Raw genomic sequence first — 20363 nt, 5'->3', positions numbered from 1 at the left:
TTTGGTAATTTTGTTGTCGGTCATTTTTTGAAGCAAGAAATGAAGGAAGCATGCTTCATCCATTTTCAGTTTTTGGTGTTGAAGCATTGAGTGATAAGCCATGAAGCTTGATCCAATTTTGGATGAAGCATCAAATGTAGTAAACCAATTTTTTTTACTTATTAGATGCACATACTGATTCGTTCCAAGGATGTCTAATTATGATAGTAATGAAAATGATTTTATTATTGCTCCAAACAAAGCCATATTGTTTGAAGCAGGTTTCGTTGATGGAAGCTATGGATGTTACTGAAACAAAACTTCTATTAAATCAAAGGATTTTTATTCAGTGCGGAAGAAAATTATCCTACCTATGAAAATAAAATTGAGTTAAGTTGCATTAGAAGCAAATTTTATTTTATTTAGATAACAAGAAACAAGGTTGGCTTCCTAACAAGATCTGAAATTAGTTTCCAAATATACAAGATATATAAACAAAATCAGAGTAGTCAGGGGAATCCCACGTTATTAGCGCCGTAGTTACCAGAAAAGATCGCTCTAGTAAATGCCGATTCTGGCGTGACTTGAAAGCAAATCGCTACATGCAAACCGCACCCTGGCCCACTCTACTTTCTGGATCATCGGATGGACGAAGCACAAGAAATCGTACATCGGAAAAGGAGTCCGATGGGAAGCTATCTATCGGCATCCGATGCCTAGCGCTCCCCCAAATTTATGCCTCCGGCAATGAAGAAAACCGAGTCAACAGCTCTTCATTGAGTACAAGTAAGTCGAGCACCTAGCGAGCCTTTTGGGGCTATCCACGACACCCGCCTGTCGCGGAGAGGCTGGGCGATGGACTTTTTTTTTATCTCCACCCCTGGTCCACGTGTCACTATGTAACTGGCTTGTGAATCATAGTTTAAAAAGCCGGACGGCTTCGCTGGTTCGCCGAAAAAATCTGAACCGATGGTCACACCAGTTTTTTACGAGCCGACGGTCCAGGCAGAAAAAAGCCGAGAAATAAAATGTTGCAAGAATAATCATACTCGCGACCTTGAGCAGGAAAAAAAAATCACCACATATAGTTTTTTCGCTCCCTTAATTAATAGGATCTGTATAGGTATTGTGCATGATTCAGATCTTATAAGAATTTTCCTATACTAGTTCTTTGATTCATATGAACATATCCTATAGAAAAATTGTAGTGCAAATTCTATAGAAACAAAATATTAGATCATATCTCATGAAAAAATTTATTTGCTACAATAAAAGAGAACTTCTATTTTCAAAAGATTTATCTAGCGGCCTAACATATGAATCTTATGCTTTTTCTATTCATATGATTTTCTGTCCTATAAATCAAACAAAGCCATAACATATACTAATACCTATTGAACTATACTCCGTATATTTTTTATGGTCATTTTGTTTATTAAAATTAATAATTTTCTATCACCGTATGTTAAACCGGATGAACCGATCTAGTTTTTTAAACTATAGCTGGAAGTACTAGTAGGTTCATAATTCAAGTGCTAGGTAATTAGGGGTGTTTTTTTTGAGAATTTCTCTGCATTCATATCACGGAAAAATGCAAAGTTGTTGACCCTTACAAGCACAGAGAAACACAAACACAAAGGACCAAGAACACCTAGAACACCCTAAGACCACCATAACCCATGAAGATCTCCGGAGCCTTGTGGCATCATCCCATAAACTTGAGAGAAGACCCCTGCAGCAGAAAGTACTACAACCAAGCGCAAGCAGGTCATCATCTTCGACCATGGTGCAATTGCCACCACGCTGCTTCCTCCTTCCCTAACACCAGTGCCGAGAAGGCATGGACACCAATCCAACACGCCTGCAGCAGCCGTCGCCATCTTTGGCTTTGAGTACCGCGAAAAGTGTCCCTTCCGTAAGGAAGGGAACTCGAGTCAACCGACCGGTCCAGCACCGCGGCCGGGCCATCCGCCCGGGCAAACCAGGAACTCCCTCCAGCGTCAGCGCCAAGGAAGAAGAAGAACACCAGCAACAAATCATACCGACAAGGAGGAAGAAGGGTCTTTCTCCCGATCATCTGGCCGATTTTGGCGTTTCCACATCGGACCGCCTCCTCCCCTCGCCACCAAGGCCGGCCGGAAGAAGTTGTAAAACATGACAGCCGCAAACCACCAGAAGAACACAAACCCTAAAAAGGAAGGTAGTGGTGACATCTCCTTCCTCTCCCTCGCCACCACGACCGGCTGAGGAGAAGGCAACAACATCAGCACACCTCCGACTCCAGAACAGACTCCGCAATCTCCAAGGCAGGGTCAAAACTCGACCGTGCCCGGGGAATTCACCCTTCCCTGATCCGCAGATCTGAGAGGAAACTAGGCCAGCAGCTCGTCGGCGCCGCCACAAGTGGCCTTGCCGAGATAGGGATCGAGCTCCAGCATCCTTATTCCGACGCGATGTCGCCTCCACCATCTCGATGCCGTCCCAGAACACCATGCGAAGACTAGGCCGGGTGCTTCCCGACGCAGCAGAGGAAGACCCCCCGCTGCCGCCACGCCACCGGGGCTTTGCCCGGCGGCGGCGGCGGGAGGAGGGGGTGCGGTGGGGGCTAGGGTTGGGGTCGTGCGGCAACGAAAGAAGGAAGTGTTGAAATATCTGTAAAGTATCTGCTTAGCATATTCTGTTGTAACTTTCGGTAATGTATAAACCGAATTATCTCTTGCCTAGTTTAGCTAGCTAGATGATCAATGTAATCAATCTCTGTAATTCCCTTCCGGTGGTTTTGGTGAACCGGCCGTATAAATACATGGCAGCCCGAGAACAAAGGGCACTGCCTTCCCCAAACTGATATGGTATCAGAGCCTACCACCTCTTCCACATCTTCGATCATGGCGGCTTCTTCCTCGTCCGCCCCAAACCACAACAATTCCCTTGGCTTTCCAGTTCCTACAGAGAAACTCACCAGGGAGAACTTCACCCTTTGGAGGGCGCAAGTGATGCCGCCACTTCGCGGCAACTACCTCGTCGGGTATCTGAACGGCTCCATCCCTCAGCCGCCGGAGTGGCTGACGACCAAGAAGAAGGACGCTGATGGCAAGGAGAAGGAGGAGCGGATCCTCAACCCTGCCCACTTCGAGTGGATGGCCACGGATCAGAAGGTCCTCGGCTTCATCTTATCCTCGCTGTCTCGCGAGGTTCTGACCCAAGTCTCTGGGATGGAAACATCTGCGGAGGTCTGGAGCGCCCTCACTGGTATGTACTCGTCACAGTCTCGTGCTCGCATCATGCAACTCCGCATGCAGCTGGCAGGCACTCAGAAGAAGGAGATGTCCATTGCTGACTACGTCGCCAAGATGAAAGGCCTGGCCGATAGTATGGCGTCGGCAGGCCATAGGCTAGAAGACGACGACCTCGCCACCTACATCCTCTCCAGCCTCGACGCGGACTGGAACCCGCTGGTCTCATCCATGACCACAAGGACGGACCCGGTGGCTTTGAGCGATCTCTACGCTCACCTCCTGGCCTACGAAACAAGGCTCGAGATTCAGGGCGGCGGCGGTGGTGCGCCGTACCAGTCCTCCATCAACTCCGCCCAGCGAGGCGGACACCGTGGTGGTCGCGGAGGTGGCCGCGACAACTTCCGTGGTCGTGGCGGCGATCGCGGAAACGGCTACCAGCGGGCACGGAACGACAACAACAACTACAACCGTGCCCGCAACAACCAGAACGGTGGTGGTGGCTACCGCAGCTACAACAACCACGGGCACTACAACAACAACAACAAGGGGCGTCCCCAGTGCCAGCTCTGCGACAAAACTGGACATGAGGCGCTCGGGTGCTGGGAACGGTTCAACCGTGACTATCACGGCGAGGAGAAGGCGGCTGGTTCTACATCTCATGCATATGGGGTGGATACAAACTGGTACATCGACTCGGGAGCAACCGATCATATCACGGGTGACCTTGAGAAGCTCACTGTGAGGGAAAGGTACAACGGCCACGAGCAGGTGCACACCGCGAGTGGCGCAGGTATGAACATTAGTCACATCGGTCAATCTACTTATCATACCCCTCATCGAAATTTCCACCTCAAAAATATCTTGCACATTCCAAAAGCTTCCAAGAACTTACTTTCTACTCACAAGTTTGCACGCGATAATGATATTTTCTTTGAGATTCACCCATATTTCTTTCTTATTAAGGATCGGGAGTCGAAGAAAACTCTTCATCACGGTAGATGCCAAGGAGGTCTCTACCCTCTACCACAACCTCACAAGCAAGCCTTTCACGCCATCAAGCCCAGCACCACCCGGTGGCACCATCGTTTGGGTCATCCATCTTCAATAATCGTGCAAGAAATTATCAATAAGTTTAGTCTTCCTTGTTCTAAGGATTTGAGTCATGAGTCAGTGTGTGATGCCTGTCAAAAGGCCAAGAGTCATCAGCTTCCATACCCTAAGTCTTTTAGTGTTTCATCGAGTCCGCTTGAACTTATTTTTTCGGATGTGTGGGGCGCTGCGCCCGAGTCTATTAATAAAAACAAATACTATGTGAGTTTTATCGATGATTTCAGTAAATTTACTTGGATTTATCTTCTTAAAAAGAAGTCTGATGTCTTCCAACGATTTCTTGATTTCCAAAATCATGTTGAACGCCTTTTCGACAAAAAGATCATCACCTTGCAAACTGATTGGGGTGGTGAATATCAGAGATTGAATTCTTTCTTTCAACGTGTTGGCATTACACACCACGTCTCTTGTCCGCATGCACACCAACAAAACGGTTCTGCCGAAAGAAAGCACCGGCATATTGTTGAAGTTGGGCTTTCTCTTCTTGCACAAGCTTCCATGCCCCTAAAATTTTGGGATGAGGCGTTCTTAACAGCCACTTATCTTATTAATCGTGTTCCTAGTAGAGTCATTGATCATGATACTCCTTTGGAACGATTGCTCCAAGAAAAACCAAATTTTAATCTTCTTCGCACTTTTGGATGTGCGGTCTGGCCAAATCTCCGTCCTTACAACAAACGGAAACTTGAGTTTCGTTCAAAAATGTGTGCTTTTATTGGCTATAGCAATATGCACAAAGGATACAAATGCCTAGATATCTCCACTGGTCGAGTCTATATTTCGCGTGATGTTGTTTTTGACGAGACAATTTTTCCATTTGCTCGTCTTCATCCAAATGCCGGTGCACGCCTGCGGGCTGAAATCTTGCTACTTCCTGAAAATTCCTCTTATACATCTGGGGATGATATTGTAGATGATAGATTGACTAATGTTTTTCCTGCTAATGCCACTAATTCTTTGCCTCAAGATCGTGTGCAGCAGGACCGGGTGCAGCTAGCAAATTCGGAAGAAGAGGCAGATATGCATGCACTATCAGGGGAACATTCCCCTGCGTTGAGGCAATCCACTCTAGGAGCAGCGCCTGATCCGCACGCGTTCCCAGCTGGAGCGAGCCAGGACGCCTCGCACGCGGCATCGTTCGACGGAACTCCCGCGTCCACCGGACCCATCACGTCGACCCGCTCCGGATCCTCTACCTCAACTGCCGCGTCAACACCCGGCCACACGACTTCCGTGGGATCGCCTGCACGCACTGCGTCCGCTCCAACCGCCAGCCCAGGATCTTCAGCGACATCTGCTCCTGCGGCCCCTCCTGTGCAACCGACTCGAGCTGTAACTCGTGCACAGAACAATATCCATCGACCAAAACAATTTTTCCCCGGTATTATACGATATGGTGGTTTTTGTGCTACAGGTGAACCTGAGACATGGCAAGAAGCACTTGATGATCCTCAATGGAAACAAGCCATGGAGTTGGAATATGATGCACTACGCCGTAATGAGACGTGGCATCTCGTTCCGGCGCAAGCGGGGAGAAACGTCATCGATTGTAAATGGGTCTACAAGATAAAACGAAAGTCAGATGGTACTGTTGACCGTTTTAAAGCAAGACTCGTAGCCAAGGGGTTCAAGCAGAGATACGGTATTGATTATGAGGATACGTTTAGTCCGGTTGTCAAAATTGCAACAATTCGTCTTGTTTTGTCTATTGCTGTTTCCAGGGGGTGGCAACTCCGCCAACTAGATGTACAGAACGCGTTTCTTCATGGTGTTCTGGAAGAGGAAGTTTATATGCGGCAACCACCTGGGTTCGAAGAAAAGGGGAAGTCACACTATGTATGCAAGCTAGACAAGGCAATATATGGCCTAAAACAAGCACCTCGTGCATGGTACTCTCGTCTTAGCTCAAAATTACACAGTCTTGGTTTTGTCCCATCTAAGTCAGACACATCTCTGTTTATCTTCCATCATAATGGTGTTACAATATATATGCTAATCTATGTTGATGATATTATTGTCACAAGTTCTTCTGAGACAGCTGTCACAACACTTCTGTACAAGTTGAGAGAAGAGTTTGCTCTTAAGGACCTTGGAAAATTACATTACTTCTTGGGAATAGAGGTAAAACATGTCTCGGATGGTATAATTTTATCACAAGAAAAATATGCACATGATATACTTAAGAGAGTTGGTATGCACACATGCAAAGCTATGAACACTCCTATGGCAAGCACGGAAAAGTTGTCCATTGAGCAAGGTTCGGTTTTGGAACAAGAAGATGCCACTAAATATCGCAGTGTCGTTGGTGGTTTACAATATCTTGCTATGACTCGGCCTGACATCTCTTTTGCAGTTAATAAAGTATGTCAATTTCTACATGCTCCTACCACGGATCATTGGACAGCCGTTAAGAGAATTTTAAGATACATCAAGGGTTCATGTAACTTGGGTATAAAAATTCGAAAATCCTCCTCCACAATTGTAAGTGCTTTCTCTGACGCTGATTGGGCAGGAGATTGTGATGATCGTCGATCAACTGGAGGTTTCGCAGTATATTTTGGCTCAAATCTTGTATCATGGAGTGCACAGAAGCAACCAACAGTTTCTAGATCAAGCACTGAAGCAGAGTATAAAGCCTTAGCAAACGCCACAGCTGAAATCATATGGTTGCAGTCTATCCTTGATGAACTGGGAGTATCAAGGCCTACAACTGCACGTTTATGGTGCGATAATCTTGGGGCAACATATTTATCTGCTAATCCTATTTTTCATGCAAGAACTAAACATATTGAGATCGACTACCACTTTGTTCGAGAAAGGGTAGCAAGAAAACTTCTTGACATTCGGTTTATACCGACAGGAGATCAAGTTGCTGATGGATTTACAAAACCACTTGCAGTACGCCAGCTAGAAAATTTCAAGCGCAATCTCAACCTCTCCCGGCTGTGATTGAGGGGGTGTGTTGAAATATCTGTAAAGTATCTGCTTAGCATATTCTGTTGTAACTTTCGGTAATGTATAAACCGAATTATCTCTTGCCTAGTTTAGCTAGCTAGATGATCAATGTAATCAATCTCTGTAATTCCCTTCCGGTGGTTTTGGTGAACCGGCCGTATAAATACATGGCAGCCCGAGAACAAAGGGCACTGCCTTCCCCCAAACTGATAGGATGTACCGTATCTAAAAGAATTTTAAAAATTAAGGGTGTTGACCGTTGATCAATTCATGCATGCGGGCAACGGGGCAAGACGTACTCTTGTCGTAGTACGGCGGGGTGCACAATCGTTTTCTCATCCTCATCTTCTCCGATAGATAACTTTTGTCTTGTACATGCCGACATGCATGCTAGGATTGTGTACTAGTCTAGTTTTTTTTTTCCGAAATGAGTATCACCCCGGCCTCTGCATCAAATAGATGCACACAGACATTTATTAATAAATCTTAGTTTTAAGGTCTTACAAACTTGGTCTTCAACGCTCACATAAGGTGCTCACAAAGATCAGCCACCAGAAAACAGAAATGCCAGGAGAATATCTAATACACCCATGCATATTGTATTCTAAACATATTGTATCCTATCAGCACGCTGCCAACCACCCTGGCTGAAGATAGCCCGAACGACCGCCATCGGTTGAGTGTATCCAGAGTTCATATGTGTACGCTGCTCCTCCGGCTGAAGGAATGACCACATGTGGATCCAATAGGTAGCCTTGTGAATAACCTGCAAAAAGAACATACCTTCCGCTCTGTTAAACACAATATCATTACGACAATTCCAAATTGCCCATAATAAAGCACAAACTCCTACACAAATTCGAGCTTTCGTTTTTTTATCAATTCCATTAAGCCAGTTCCCAAATAAGTTCTTGATATTGGCAGGTGGGGAAATACTGAAAGTAAAATGTACAACTCTCCAAATTAATTTAGCAAAGGGGCATTTAATAAAGAGATGCTCAATAGATTCATCAGAACTACAGAAAGCACATTTCATTGATCATGTCCATTTTCTCTTAGCTAAATTATCCTTTGTTAGTAAGACTTTCTTATTTAAGAACCACATAAAAATTCAAATCTTTAGTGGAACCTTTAATCTCCATATATATTTCTTAAGGAACACAGTATGATCATTCATGAGATCGACATATAATGATTTTACCGAGAATTTTCCATTTTCATTGAGCCGCCAAATAAACTTATCCGGCTCCTCTGAAAGTTGCACCTCCATTAGGCGCTGCAACAAATTAATCCAAGATGTCCATTTATCATGAGATAGTGTTCTTCTGAAACTAATATTCAGAGGTATAGATCCCATAACATCAGCTACAGTAGCATTCAGATTTCTTGCTATATTGTACAGAGAGGGAAACTGATCCGCTAGGGGACGTGTCCCAAGCCAGGTGTCTTCCCAAAATCGGTTTTCCATCCATCACCAATGACAAACAGACCCCGTTGAAAAAAATCATTTTTGACACTCATTAAGGGCCCTTTTGTTGTGGATTTTTTTGGTTTTTGCCTTTGGCAAAAGCCAAAAAAGCACCTAAATAGGTGTTTTTTTGGATTTTGGATTTTGGAAGCCAAAAAAAGTACCTATTTAGGTGCTTTTTTTGGCTTTTGCCAAAGCCAAAAAGCCAAAAAAAAGCCACAACAAAAGGGCCCTAAACTCTTCCAAAAGGGTGAATCATTTGGCTTAGCCTCAACCGCGAAAAGAGTTTTATTATTAAGATACTTGTTTTGTAGCAGCTCCTGCCACACTCCTTTTTCGTTAAGCATTTTATATAGCCATTTGCCAATCAAGCACTTATTCTTAATATCTGAAACCTCAATTCCCAAACCCCCTTGATCCTTTGGTCTACATAAAATGTTCCATTTAGTTAAACGATACTTCTTCTTTGTTTGATCACTTTGCCAAAAGAACCGTGATCTATAGAAGTCCAACCTTTTTCTCACCCCTCTGGGTATCAGAAAGAAGGATAAAAGGAACATTGGCAAGCTACTAAGAACAAAATTAATCAGTACTAGTCTAGCTACGCTTTCAGTTCCTTGGTCTACCTAGCATTGGACAGTTCGATAGTCGATCGACTTGGATAGATCTCATCGCCGGGCTCCAGCCACCATCGGCGACCTAGCAGTGACTACTGACTAGTGAGTAGTGACAGAGACGAGGAACGCTGACATAGTAACGTACACGCGCTTGTACCACATCGTTCCGTACGTAAGTACATACACGCTGACTTGGCGGACCTTGTCATTGCAAAGCATTAAGAGCAATTTCAATAGTTTAGTTAGCTGCTGGCTATAAGCCAAGTATCATATCATCTATAGCCAACTTAGAACCAATATATACAATAGTGAGCTATAAAAATGTAGTACTTTATCAATGTATGACCCAACTTTCACTCTCACAAAATGTCTAGGAGCACGTGCTAGAGCTAGCTCTTGCATAAGAGCCCACTCTCCTCTCTCTCCTCCAACTAAGCAATAATATGCTATTTTAATCCTTATAGTAAGCTGATTAGGACTTATTGTACTTGCTATAAAACAAGCGTAGAAATCAGAATTAATTAGGTACTGTACTACAATTAACTTTGTGTTATGGTACCAAGGTCAGCTGAAGACAACGTACAGGAGAAGCTGATCGAGATCCTGGTTTTTTTATCCTAAAAAAAGGACCGAGAACATGGTGTGGCTGAAGATGCGAACGACGGCGCAAGGAGTTCAAATGAAGAGCCACGGCCCAAGAGGCCCACAAAGCCCAGCCCACAATACATCGGACAACGCGACAGAGTCAACCAAGCGCGTCACTGACAGTCTGACGCACACCGCCACTGCCAGTACGGCCTACACAATCATTGCTTCGTTAACCCCAATCATATAGCAGGTCGATACCGGAGTTTGCTATTTTGTAGCTCGAGCTACATGTAGTCTGTTTTTAAAAAAATTGAAGAATGGCATTTCATCATTTCAAAAAATATGAACTAAAATTCTTGAGATAGATAATGTTGTACTCTACACCGTGAAAAAAAGAAATACGAAAGACTCAGTATTTTGGACTTCGAAAAATTCACAAATCCATTGATCTGAATAAGTGAATAGTACTAATTTTGAAACCTCCAAAAAAATTTATTTTTCTGTAGTCTCGAATATAATGTATTCCATCCTGAGATTTTACACAGTAGTATAGAACATCATTGCCTACACCAAAAATTGTTTTTGAATTTTTCTAAAATTTCAAAATATTGAATTGGAATTTTGTAAAGAAAAGAGAGCCATGTAGTTTGGGCTACATTTGGACTTTGATAGCGTACGTACCTACGTGCTCCCCAGGTTTCCTGCTTGATAAGCTTCTCTCCTGAAACTCACCCAAAAAGAGTGGTTCGAACTAAATTAACTGAATTATAACTAACTAAACTAAAACCATAACGACACGGCCATCACCCGTACATACGCGGTACGGTATAGTTGGGGCGTGGCACATGGCACATGGCCAGCATCCCAGGATATCCGACTTGAATTCTGAGACGGAAAAGCATTGGCCTGAATGGATACGGTGAATCAGGATAAGGCCGACCGGTATATTCTCCAGCTAACTAGTCTAGCTGTACTTGACGGTGCTTTGCGTTTTGATCGCCGGTTAATGAGATTCCACATACAGTACTCAGGATCTTATCCTCGCAATTCTATGCTAGGGGTTAGGAGACCGCGAACAAGGTTCATCCCGGCGACCCATGCTAAAATATTACTCCCTCCGTTAAGAATATATATGTCTCACAGTAGCTAGTAGAAAACATGGCGTTGGTCCAAAGCTCTAGAGTCTTTAGTCCCGGTTTAAAAATGAATTGGAACCAATGAAAGCACTTATGTCCTTGTGGTAACGCTCAACCTTTTTTTAGATACGAATGTATCTATAGCTAAAATGCGTTTATCTAGGTAAAATTGAGACACTTATTTCAGGACAGAGGTAGTACGGTGTACTTATTTCGCTGTTTACAATTTAATAATGCTAACTTTCTAAAGCGTATTTCAGTGTATTGCATTGATACATACGAACATAGTTTGGGACCGAGGGAGTCTAACAAATGCCTACTCTCCCAGCATAATTCTAGAGACATTTTGTGTTAGCTCAAATATTTGGCACCCGCGCGGTGCGGCGGTGACGCAAAACGTTACCTCCCTCTTGATTGCCGCTTAACGTACTGCCATACACGTGCTGACTGTACGTACTACGTACCAATCGATTCGTGGTCTAGTTAGTCAGCAGCCTGCCAGTCGGAAGAATTGAACGGGGAGTCGCGGAGAAGACACTCGTAGGGCTCAGTTTTATTCGCACACGTTCCTTCTTTCCGTGCTATACCTATGGCTAGCAAATCCGACCATGCATGTTACGACGTACGCATGCCGTTGCTTCTTTTCCATGCAAGCGCACATGGTTTCTTAGGACGTACTGCAGTGCTTGTTGTCGACGGTTCGTTGTTGCATGTGTGGACTACGGAGTACTTTTTTTCTCTCCAGAATTAAGGCTAGCTAGCATGATGGAGTTGAATTCGGCGTGACAAGTGCATGCATCAAGCACGAGTGCACGACTAGGGACTACTCTTCGGTGTCAGATATCGTGCCGGGCTTAAGCCCTGCGACGCTTGTACGTTATGCACTTCCAAGGTTATGCCTACGGGTAAACCTATATTTTCCCTAGATGTCAATATTACAATCTCCACCCTAAATTAACTGGCTCAACTTTTAAGTTCATTAATCTAAAACGGAGGAAATATAATACGCGCATAACAAAATATTGAATAGCTAGACGGTTTTGCAACCGGGACTATGGAATCATGACTAAAACTAAAGGCCCATCCACGTGGGTTGCGTGCGCGCATTGGGCCAAAGGACCTTTAGTCCCGGTTGGTGTTACAAACGAGGACTAAAGGCCATGACGGCTATTTTTTTATTCAATTTTTTCTTTATTTTTCTCACTCCCTCCTTTTTCTATTTTTTCAGAATTTCTAGTATTTCATTTATTTGACTAGTTTAGTCTTTAACTACAGTTAATCTTAGGTCAAATTGCTCACTTGTGGTCAAACTTACCGCTAGGTTACCCATCCCCAGACTGCTCCAACACTAGCACGCTTAACTTCAAAGTTCCTTTCGCCCCGCTTACAAGTGCGGAGCGCACGTGTTATTAATACTAGTATCATATCAATCTTATTAACCTGTTGGAATTCTAAATATTTCTTTTAATAAATAAAAGTAATGATGTAATAATAATCTTGAATACATATTTCTTTTTCAAAACCTAAAACCTAAAAAAATTTAGACTTCTTTTTGGCAGTTTGAGAATCTAAAAATTGGATGACCAAGTAAACCCAGGTGAATTCCGATGTAACTTTTCTCCTAGATATATTTTCATATATTAAACATTTTCCCAAGTTCGTATGCAAAAGATATTCCCATTTACCAAAAAAACCCTTTTTGCCAAAATAAGTTAAAATTCATGTTTATTATTTTTCATAATAACTAGATCACCTAAGCTACCTACATCTAAAATGATTTTTAATTTTCTATTATTTTTTTTTGTATTTTACAAAGCTAAAAAAGGTAATTAGGGAGGTGTGTGGAGCCAAAAAGAACACAAAAAAACTTTTAGTTCTGGTTTGTAAGACTAACCGGGAGTAAAGGTTTTCGCACCAGAGATACCTGTCGCAACCCATTTAGTCATGGTTGGTGTCTCCAACCGGGACTAAAGGTCCTGTAACGAACCATGATTAAAACTTTTTGGCGTCATAACCGTTCGAACCGGGAATAATGTGAGCATTAGTCCTGAGCCAAACACACTAATGCTTCGTGTAGCTGCTAACAAAAGACCTATTTTCTACTAGTGTTCCTTCGTTCTCGCAAAATATAATAGTAGCACTACATCTGTCAAAATAACTCTGGAACAAACCACGATTAGCGACAAAAATTCTGCTTCCGTACTAGAGGGCAAACATAAACAAGCACTAGCAACTAGCAAGACACCACATGATGCCGCCAGTTTTTTTTTTTTTTTTTTTTTTTTTTTAGGGAAACATGATGCCGCCAGCTTGCCATGCCGCGTTCTACATCTTGTATTTTCGAAGGACCGAGTCTGTCGCTTGATCACATGGGAGCCCAGCTCAGCCCAGCTCACCTGTGACTCTAGTCAAGAATCCACTAAACAAAAGGAGCTCCTCGACCTGAAGGTACGGTACTAGTTTATGCAAGAAGTGGCACGTCCATGGTGGGAGCCATACCGTACAGTCCGGAATCACGGGCCGTTATGCTAGTCTAGTGGATTCCGTTCTGTACGCCACCATCCGATCAATTTGTCCATGTCTCGATTGATCACCACCAGCACTTGGAAGTTACGTACGTGCGTGATCGTTCCAACTAAACAATGCAACTAAACTTGCCAAACTCGGCATCTATAAACCGTATAAACGTCAAGTGCTACAATAGTACAGGAGCACCACTGGTCCGTACAATGATATGCCTCTGCTTAACAAATGGCGTTATGTGTTTGTCACATGCACACGGTGGCGTGCTTTTATATTACTAGATGACCTGTTGCGCTATCGCGCAAGTGCAAACGAAAGCGTATTAATATGTCAATGAAAGCTGACATATAGAACGGTAATTTAATAAATAATTTATTTTGGTGCTTAAATATATTTTTTTGGTGATGGTTCATGTCTTGAGTTGCTATATACGCATCAAATATGACGTTTATTTCTTGTTTCTCTAAATTTTACAGAATTATACAGGATGTTTCATACCAAAATAGTTGTAAGACGATCTTTCATGTATTGGTCATTCAAAGTTAATGCAGAGAGTATCCACGGTTCTATTAGATTCGCCTTCCATCTTTGCCATGAGATTTTGTTTTCCCATTTTATGCTATTGTCCATTGATATTAAATATTTCACAATTACTACAACTTGGCAGGCTTTACCGAAACCACATTGGTAAGCACCATATGGTATAAAACTAAATCATCAACATATCGCGTGGATGTCTAAACACAATAAGTAAGTTCATATCATTATATTTTAGCAAAGTAGCAGCACATATCAACATTTATTTCTTCTCAAAACTAAAGCAATATTAGAGCAGTTTTCCAGATTCTAAATGATTTTTCAAATTTGATCAGTGTTTAAGCGAGTGCCCAAACTTCTCATTAAATTTGCTTTATTTAGCAAAGTGCGCAAATCGTTTTGCTCTAATGCATTATTGCTACACATGGAAAGAGAAACAACATCCTTAATCTGTTTTTTTCTGTCGAGAGCCAAGCTGGATCTGAATAATGAACAAGCATTACTGAAGCTGGATCGACAACCAAACTAAAACAATTAGGTTACCTGAAGAAGCATATCCTCCAACTCTCAAATAATCTTAACAACCAGCAGTGCTCACCAACTGTTTGTAAACTGTCACATCGTTTAACTTAAACCATATAAAAAACCATACAGCAGCAAATGCTTCGATCAAGACTCGTCAAATTTCAGTCTACTACTTATATGGAAAAAGTATAGAAATTGTATTTGACATGTGAGGATCGATCATGTGATGAGAAATTCAGCTAGTAAATATCACTACTCATCTCGCGACATGTTGTCTTCGATGAGAAGGTTAATCCTGTTCAGCATGCAGCTTCGTCATCCGCGCTTGCGCCTCCTGCGCCGCGCGGACTCGACGACCTCTTCGGCACGCCGCCCATGCCGCCAACGCGAGCTCTTGCACCGGCCCCGTGCACCCTAGCGCCGGCCCCAAGTGCGCCCGCCCCGGCCTCGAGCGCCCCCGCCTCGACACCGCCTCGCCCAGCGGGGTCCTCTGTCGCGGCAGAGAATTCGGCGTTTTCTCTGCCGCGGCAGGCTGCCACGGCAGGAATTCTGGTAGTTTGTCTGCCGCGGCAGGCAGCCACAACAGGAACTCTTGCCGCACCTCGCGCTCCGCCTAAAGACAAAAGAAACAATACTACATGGTATGGTTGTTCTCTCCAACAGATGGCTCTATCAAGGTTTTGGTACATGAAATAACCATCATTCAACGGAAACTAAAACTTCCTCAAACGGAAAACAGAAATTAAAACTAAGTTACCCTACGAAGGAACAGATCGCAAAAGGAAAAGAATCTAAATGAACATATACATATGACATGCCTAAGTTTGCACGCTACTTTAGGCCAATAACTATAATAGTAGAGGCACCAATAGCAGCAAGGAGAAGAATAATACAGAAAGGAGACATCAGAATATGCCTTCAACACTCATGACACAGATAACAGTTCATGGATCAGAGTTTTAGAGAACAGTCTGTGCTATACATACGAGCACATAAAGTTTAGTCTAAGGTTAGCCCGTATGATGGGCACGTAGGACCGTAGGGCTCCTCCCCTGCGAGCAGAGGGTGTACCTACAAAGCGTGCTATGTAACAGCATTCGCTTACAGACAGCAGAAACTACATAGGCATTTACATAGTCACCACAGGAGGCCTACACTGCAGCAAAGGAGGTGCACCCAACAGCAGCGTGGAGGTGGTGTAGCAAAAGCATCACATTAGCTTGGCAGCAACCGTAGAACCCAAAGAGAATAGCAGTTCTTGCCAAGGTGAGCATGCTTTCTGTATATCTGGTCATATACAAAGAACTTGAAAACTGACTAAAATATTTGATGGAATGGAACCTCAGCACCAGTATCAACTGTCAGTGTATCAGGCTTAGCTTCTATTTGTCGATCGCCAACTGCAGATTTCCCATTACTTGCATCTTCCCCTCCAGCTCCAACTCTGAAGCTGAAAATATGCATTGTTCCTTTGTCAGTAGAGAAACCAAGGAACACACATTTGCACATTCATATGAAGCATTAAGAGAAACCAATGAAATAAATAAGGGATCATCTATGATGCATTACTGATAATTTTTGTTCCTTTTGATGCATTACTGTTTTTTTTTGTTCCTTTTAGTGCAGGTACGACAAGAGGAGATGGACCTCGATCTCAACTTGCCACCACAAATGGTGATTTATTTGGATCTTAACTTTAGTCCACACGAGGAAGAGGAAGAAGATGTACAAATACCCGAAGCCAAAGATGTAGAAATACCCGAAGCCATCCTAGCATGAGATCCAAGAGTGGAGTCAACCTATGTAATTGTGTCAAGCCGGGTTTAACCAGCGTCGCTTAGGCGCCGCCTCGGCGACGCCCAGGCGTCAACGCGCTCCCCCTCCGCTTTGTAAAAACGGCCGCTTTAGGCGCCTAGGCGTCCAAAGCGCCCGCCTAGCGTCGCCTAGGCGCCAAAGCGCCCTCCTCCTTAAGGCGCCAAGGCGTCGCCTTAAAAACCATGGTGTCAAGTGTATATATGACATTAAGCAATTGTATATATGTGGTCTGAATTGGTGTCCTAACATTGTCCTATGTGTTCATTATATTCTGTACAAAGAAAGCAGGGACTTCTACTTACACCATGCCCAAGGAATGGTGGCCATTATATTCTGAATCGGTCTCCTAATAGCTTACCATTATATTCTGAATTGGTGTCCTATCATTAGTCTGAATTGGTGGCTCTCTACTTATACCATGCCCAAGGAAGCCCAGGTCAAGAGCGCGCTACCATGGTAAAGGAAAAAAAGGTCAGTTTTGATGCCATTCATAAACTTCAAGAGAATGGAGTGATAACAATAGAATATCTTGGTTTGCTTGAAATACTTCTTTGTTTCTCACTATTTCCATTGTTTCTGAAGTCTGACATCACAACCAATTAAGAGAGGTGCCTGAAACATGAATAGGAAGGGCACTTGCTAGTCAGCACAACATGATAATATCAGATAATGCGCCTCACCCAATCAGTTTGTGTATTACCTGATATAGTATGTAATGTGTGCATGTATGAAAAATATGGAAATAACACAACATAACATTGGAATCAAGGGAGCGTCCATCCCTTATTCATTCTCCTGGCTCATTATGTCAACCAAGGCCATAGCCAGCTAAAATTAGGATTTGAGCTGTCAATTACCTTATTTTTTTTATTAAAATCCTGTTGTTCAAATTCTAGGCTCACCACTGGCTTTCTTGACTCAGTTGCTAATTCTACAAGGGAATCGGAATCCTTATGAAGAAGCACAAAACTTGTTCGTTTATGCACGGACTACTTTCTGGTACTAAAAAGTATTGTCAAGCATAGATGTCTCAAGTCAAGTAATTGGTCTTTGATCAAATGTCCGATGTGTAAAATTATGCTGAAGATCTCACAACATACTGGTTCCTCTCTTTATTTCATACTGTAAAAGAAAGCAAAATAAATAGAAAAAGGGCGCTTGATATACTTATTGGATGCATTTTCGATGCTATATTTAGGTAATAAACAAAAGAGGCAACCAGCAGATCAATTATATGTGCAATCTAGGTACAGAATAGGAAGTATATAACTAATTAGCTAAAATGCCAAGGAATAAAATACATGATTATATGTCCACTAAAACCTTTGCAGCATAAACAATTTTTATCTTCATCTATTCTGTACATTGGTGGCTACATGTTGGCTATAATCCTAGAGGAGCTGAAAAGTAACATGAATTAGAAACAGGAAGGGCTAGAGAATGACCCCAACCACACCCAGAGAAAGGAACAAAAGCAGGTTCTGCGAAAGAAATATCATAGGTAAAGAAGAAAAAAATCAAGGAAGGGAGATACAATAAATCATATTCTTGCTGGCTTGCAGCTTATTTTGAGTCACAGGGTTCTGGAGATAGATAAATGTATGCTCTTAAATCATGTTTACACAAAAGTAACAGAGAAAAGTTCTGTTTATCAGGATGGTCCATTCCAAAATCTATAAGCTTAAGACACTTGGAAAGTGACCCCATTTGCCCTCATACATCTGTAGTAATGCCTCAGCTAAGGATGTAAACCATCCGAATCAAACATAACAGTGGGCTCACTCAATATCTTTTTCTCAGCTCATGACCCATCGCAGGAACACAGAGAAAGCAAAAATAAATGGGCAAGATAAATGCATACCGTACCTTCTAGCCTCATAAAGTCTCTGCTACAAAAATCAGACACTTAAAACTTGAACTTTCTTTTCTAACACCTGCAAATAGATAAAAAAGAATTAATCAAAGAAACTTGGCTCGCCTGTTAAACGTGTTGCAGTTCAGTTCTGATATTTTCTTCAAAACTAAAACACATGCTTCGTATTATTTCCTCCTTAGTACAAAATCCTACCCCTGAAACATCCAACAAGAAAAAATGCACATATAGTTCAGCCTTCAAATAGCGTGAATTAAGATAATTAAGGGAGAGACAAATATAAGATATCTCTTTAATTAAGCCTTCGTAATATTGATCTTTAGAGGATTTCATAAATCGCCAATCAGAGAGCTCACAAGTCCTAAGCATACAACAATGGCGAGCAAAACAGAATGGGAAAGTAAGTTGCAATTAATATGGAGAAACACTGTAGTGTAAAATAATGGCGACTTCTCTGATCTTACATAAGAAAACATTCAGTTATAGGGATACGACAAATAAAATACCAAGGAATCACTTGAATGAGCATAACTTAAAAGGATACATATGTTAGATTAATCTCGTTCACAATCAAATCACAAAACCATGAAAATTTCAAATAACATAGTCTATGAAATAAGTAAATATTCAATAGAAAATTGTACCTTTGAACACTGCAAAAATTACATCTTTCAAGAAAGAAAGATGCAGAAATAATTAACCATGTCCTAATTAACCAATCAAGTTTTCAATCATGTGATTGTTGCCTGCAAATAAGAATAAAACCGTTCACAATTTCATCAACATGAACACAATGACCTGTACAATCCTACAAATCGGCATATGAGCTGAAAGGTTGTATTTATTTACAGCACTGAAATCTATGAACAAAAGCTATATAACTACAGTTTTGCAAAAACAGATCAGCAACTTGTTTTCTTCTCATTACCTAGCCCAGTTCATCAATACTTATTAATATGACAATTCAGTACCATTAATCTTACATGACTTCCAACAACATTCATTTGGAAACACCAAAGCCAACACAAAGCATGTACAATGGCTCCTGAATAGAGTATAACCTGGAAAAGAAACCAATTTAGGCAGATGCACCATGAGAATTTCATAAAAAAAGCAGTCCAAAATATATTATTTTTGTATACAACATATATCACTGGAATATAAGCAAAGACAATAATTAATCTAGCATATACTGAAACAAATCTAAGCAGTGCTAGAATAAATAATAACATAAAAATGCAGGAACAAACTTCATTGTATTCACAAGAGAGAGATCACCTTGTTCTCCTTCATGAAACTCTTCCGTGAGATTCTTCATCAGATTTGCACATCCTGCAGCGGCATATCCACATCCTGCAGTGGCATATCCACATCCTGCAGCGTCCATCCACATCCTGCAGCGGCATATCCACAAAGTAGGTACATAAGATCTACAACACGTTGAAGGACCTGCAGAAGACTGTGAGGATAGATCCCTCACCATGTGCACCTCACCGCCATTCGCTGGATCTCGATGTAGACGAGAGGGAGGCGCTGCCTTGGAACCGCGTACCATGCTAGGACGAGGGAGAGAGGCGTGACGGCAGATGATGAAGAGCGAGGGCACGGCTGAGGGAGCGCGGTCGACACCGGTCGGCCTGCCACCAGAGCTCCCTACACCCAGCGCCACCCAAGCCGCCGCGCCACCTCCGTCCCAACGCCACTCCTCACTGCTCCTCCACCACCGTACCAGCACAGATCCTCGCTACTCCTCCACCTCCGGTGCTAGGTAGGTCGAGGGAGAGAGGCGCGACGACGGCGGCTCGGGGTGAAGAACATGACAGAGACATAGTTGCGCATAGCCAAAAGAACATGGTAACCTTCAGTCAGTACGGATCTCAACCAGAGAAATAGAAAAGGAAAAAGAAGGGCTCCATAACAAATGAGATTGGAAGAGAAAAAGAGCACCCCACTCTCAATCTGTAAGCCATTCAGAAAAAAGGCCGGTTTGTTCCTTTCATT

The 20363-nt window shown here is 42.7% G+C and overlaps 1 protein-coding gene and 1 long non-coding RNA gene across 2 annotated transcripts; one reads left to right on the top strand and one right to left on the bottom strand.

Moving 5' to 3' along the window:
- The first annotated feature begins 2864 nt into the window (after positions 1 to 2864).
- LOC139833997 (uncharacterized) lies at positions 2865 to 7274 on the top strand. Its single transcript, XM_071824377.1, has 5 exons — positions 2865 to 4005; positions 5239 to 5383; positions 5428 to 5657; positions 5740 to 6465; positions 6838 to 7274. Exons 1-5 carry the CDS (start codon positions 2865 to 2867, stop codon positions 7272 to 7274), a joined length of 2679 nt encoding a protein of 892 aa, XP_071680478.1.
- A 9748-nt stretch (positions 7275 to 17022) lies between these two features.
- LOC127312043 (uncharacterized) lies at positions 17023 to 19695 on the bottom strand. The gene is made up of 3 exons (XR_007858095.2): positions 19641 to 19695; positions 19007 to 19108; positions 17023 to 18559 (listed from the first exon to the last, which is right to left on the bottom strand). It is a non-coding gene; the product is annotated as an uncharacterized lncRNA (long non-coding RNA).
- Positions 19696 to 20363: the final 668 nt, after the last annotated feature.

Source organism: Lolium perenne, chromosome 7 (genome assembly GCF_019359855.2).
Source record: "Lolium perenne isolate Kyuss_39 chromosome 7, Kyuss_2.0, whole genome shotgun sequence".
Classification (NCBI taxonomy): domain Eukaryota; kingdom Viridiplantae; phylum Streptophyta; class Magnoliopsida; order Poales; family Poaceae; genus Lolium; species Lolium perenne.
The sequence above is the reverse complement of the archived record's forward strand: the minus strand, read 5'-3'. Positions and strand labels throughout refer to the sequence as shown.

Excerpts from the sequence above, each read along its gene's own strand:
- LOC139833997 (XM_071824377.1), top strand. The coding sequence starts at position 2,865 with ATGGCGGCTTCTTCCTCGTCCGCCCCAAACCACAACAATTCCCTTGGC. Across the intron at positions 5,384-5,427 it reads GAACATTCCCCTGCGTTGAG|CTGGAGCGAGCCAGGACGCC; the intron begins GCAATCCACTCT and ends ACGCGTTCCCAG. Across the intron at positions 6,466-6,837 it reads GGTAAAACATGTCTCGGATG|GAGATTGTGATGATCGTCGA; the intron begins GTATAATTTTAT and ends CTGATTGGGCAG.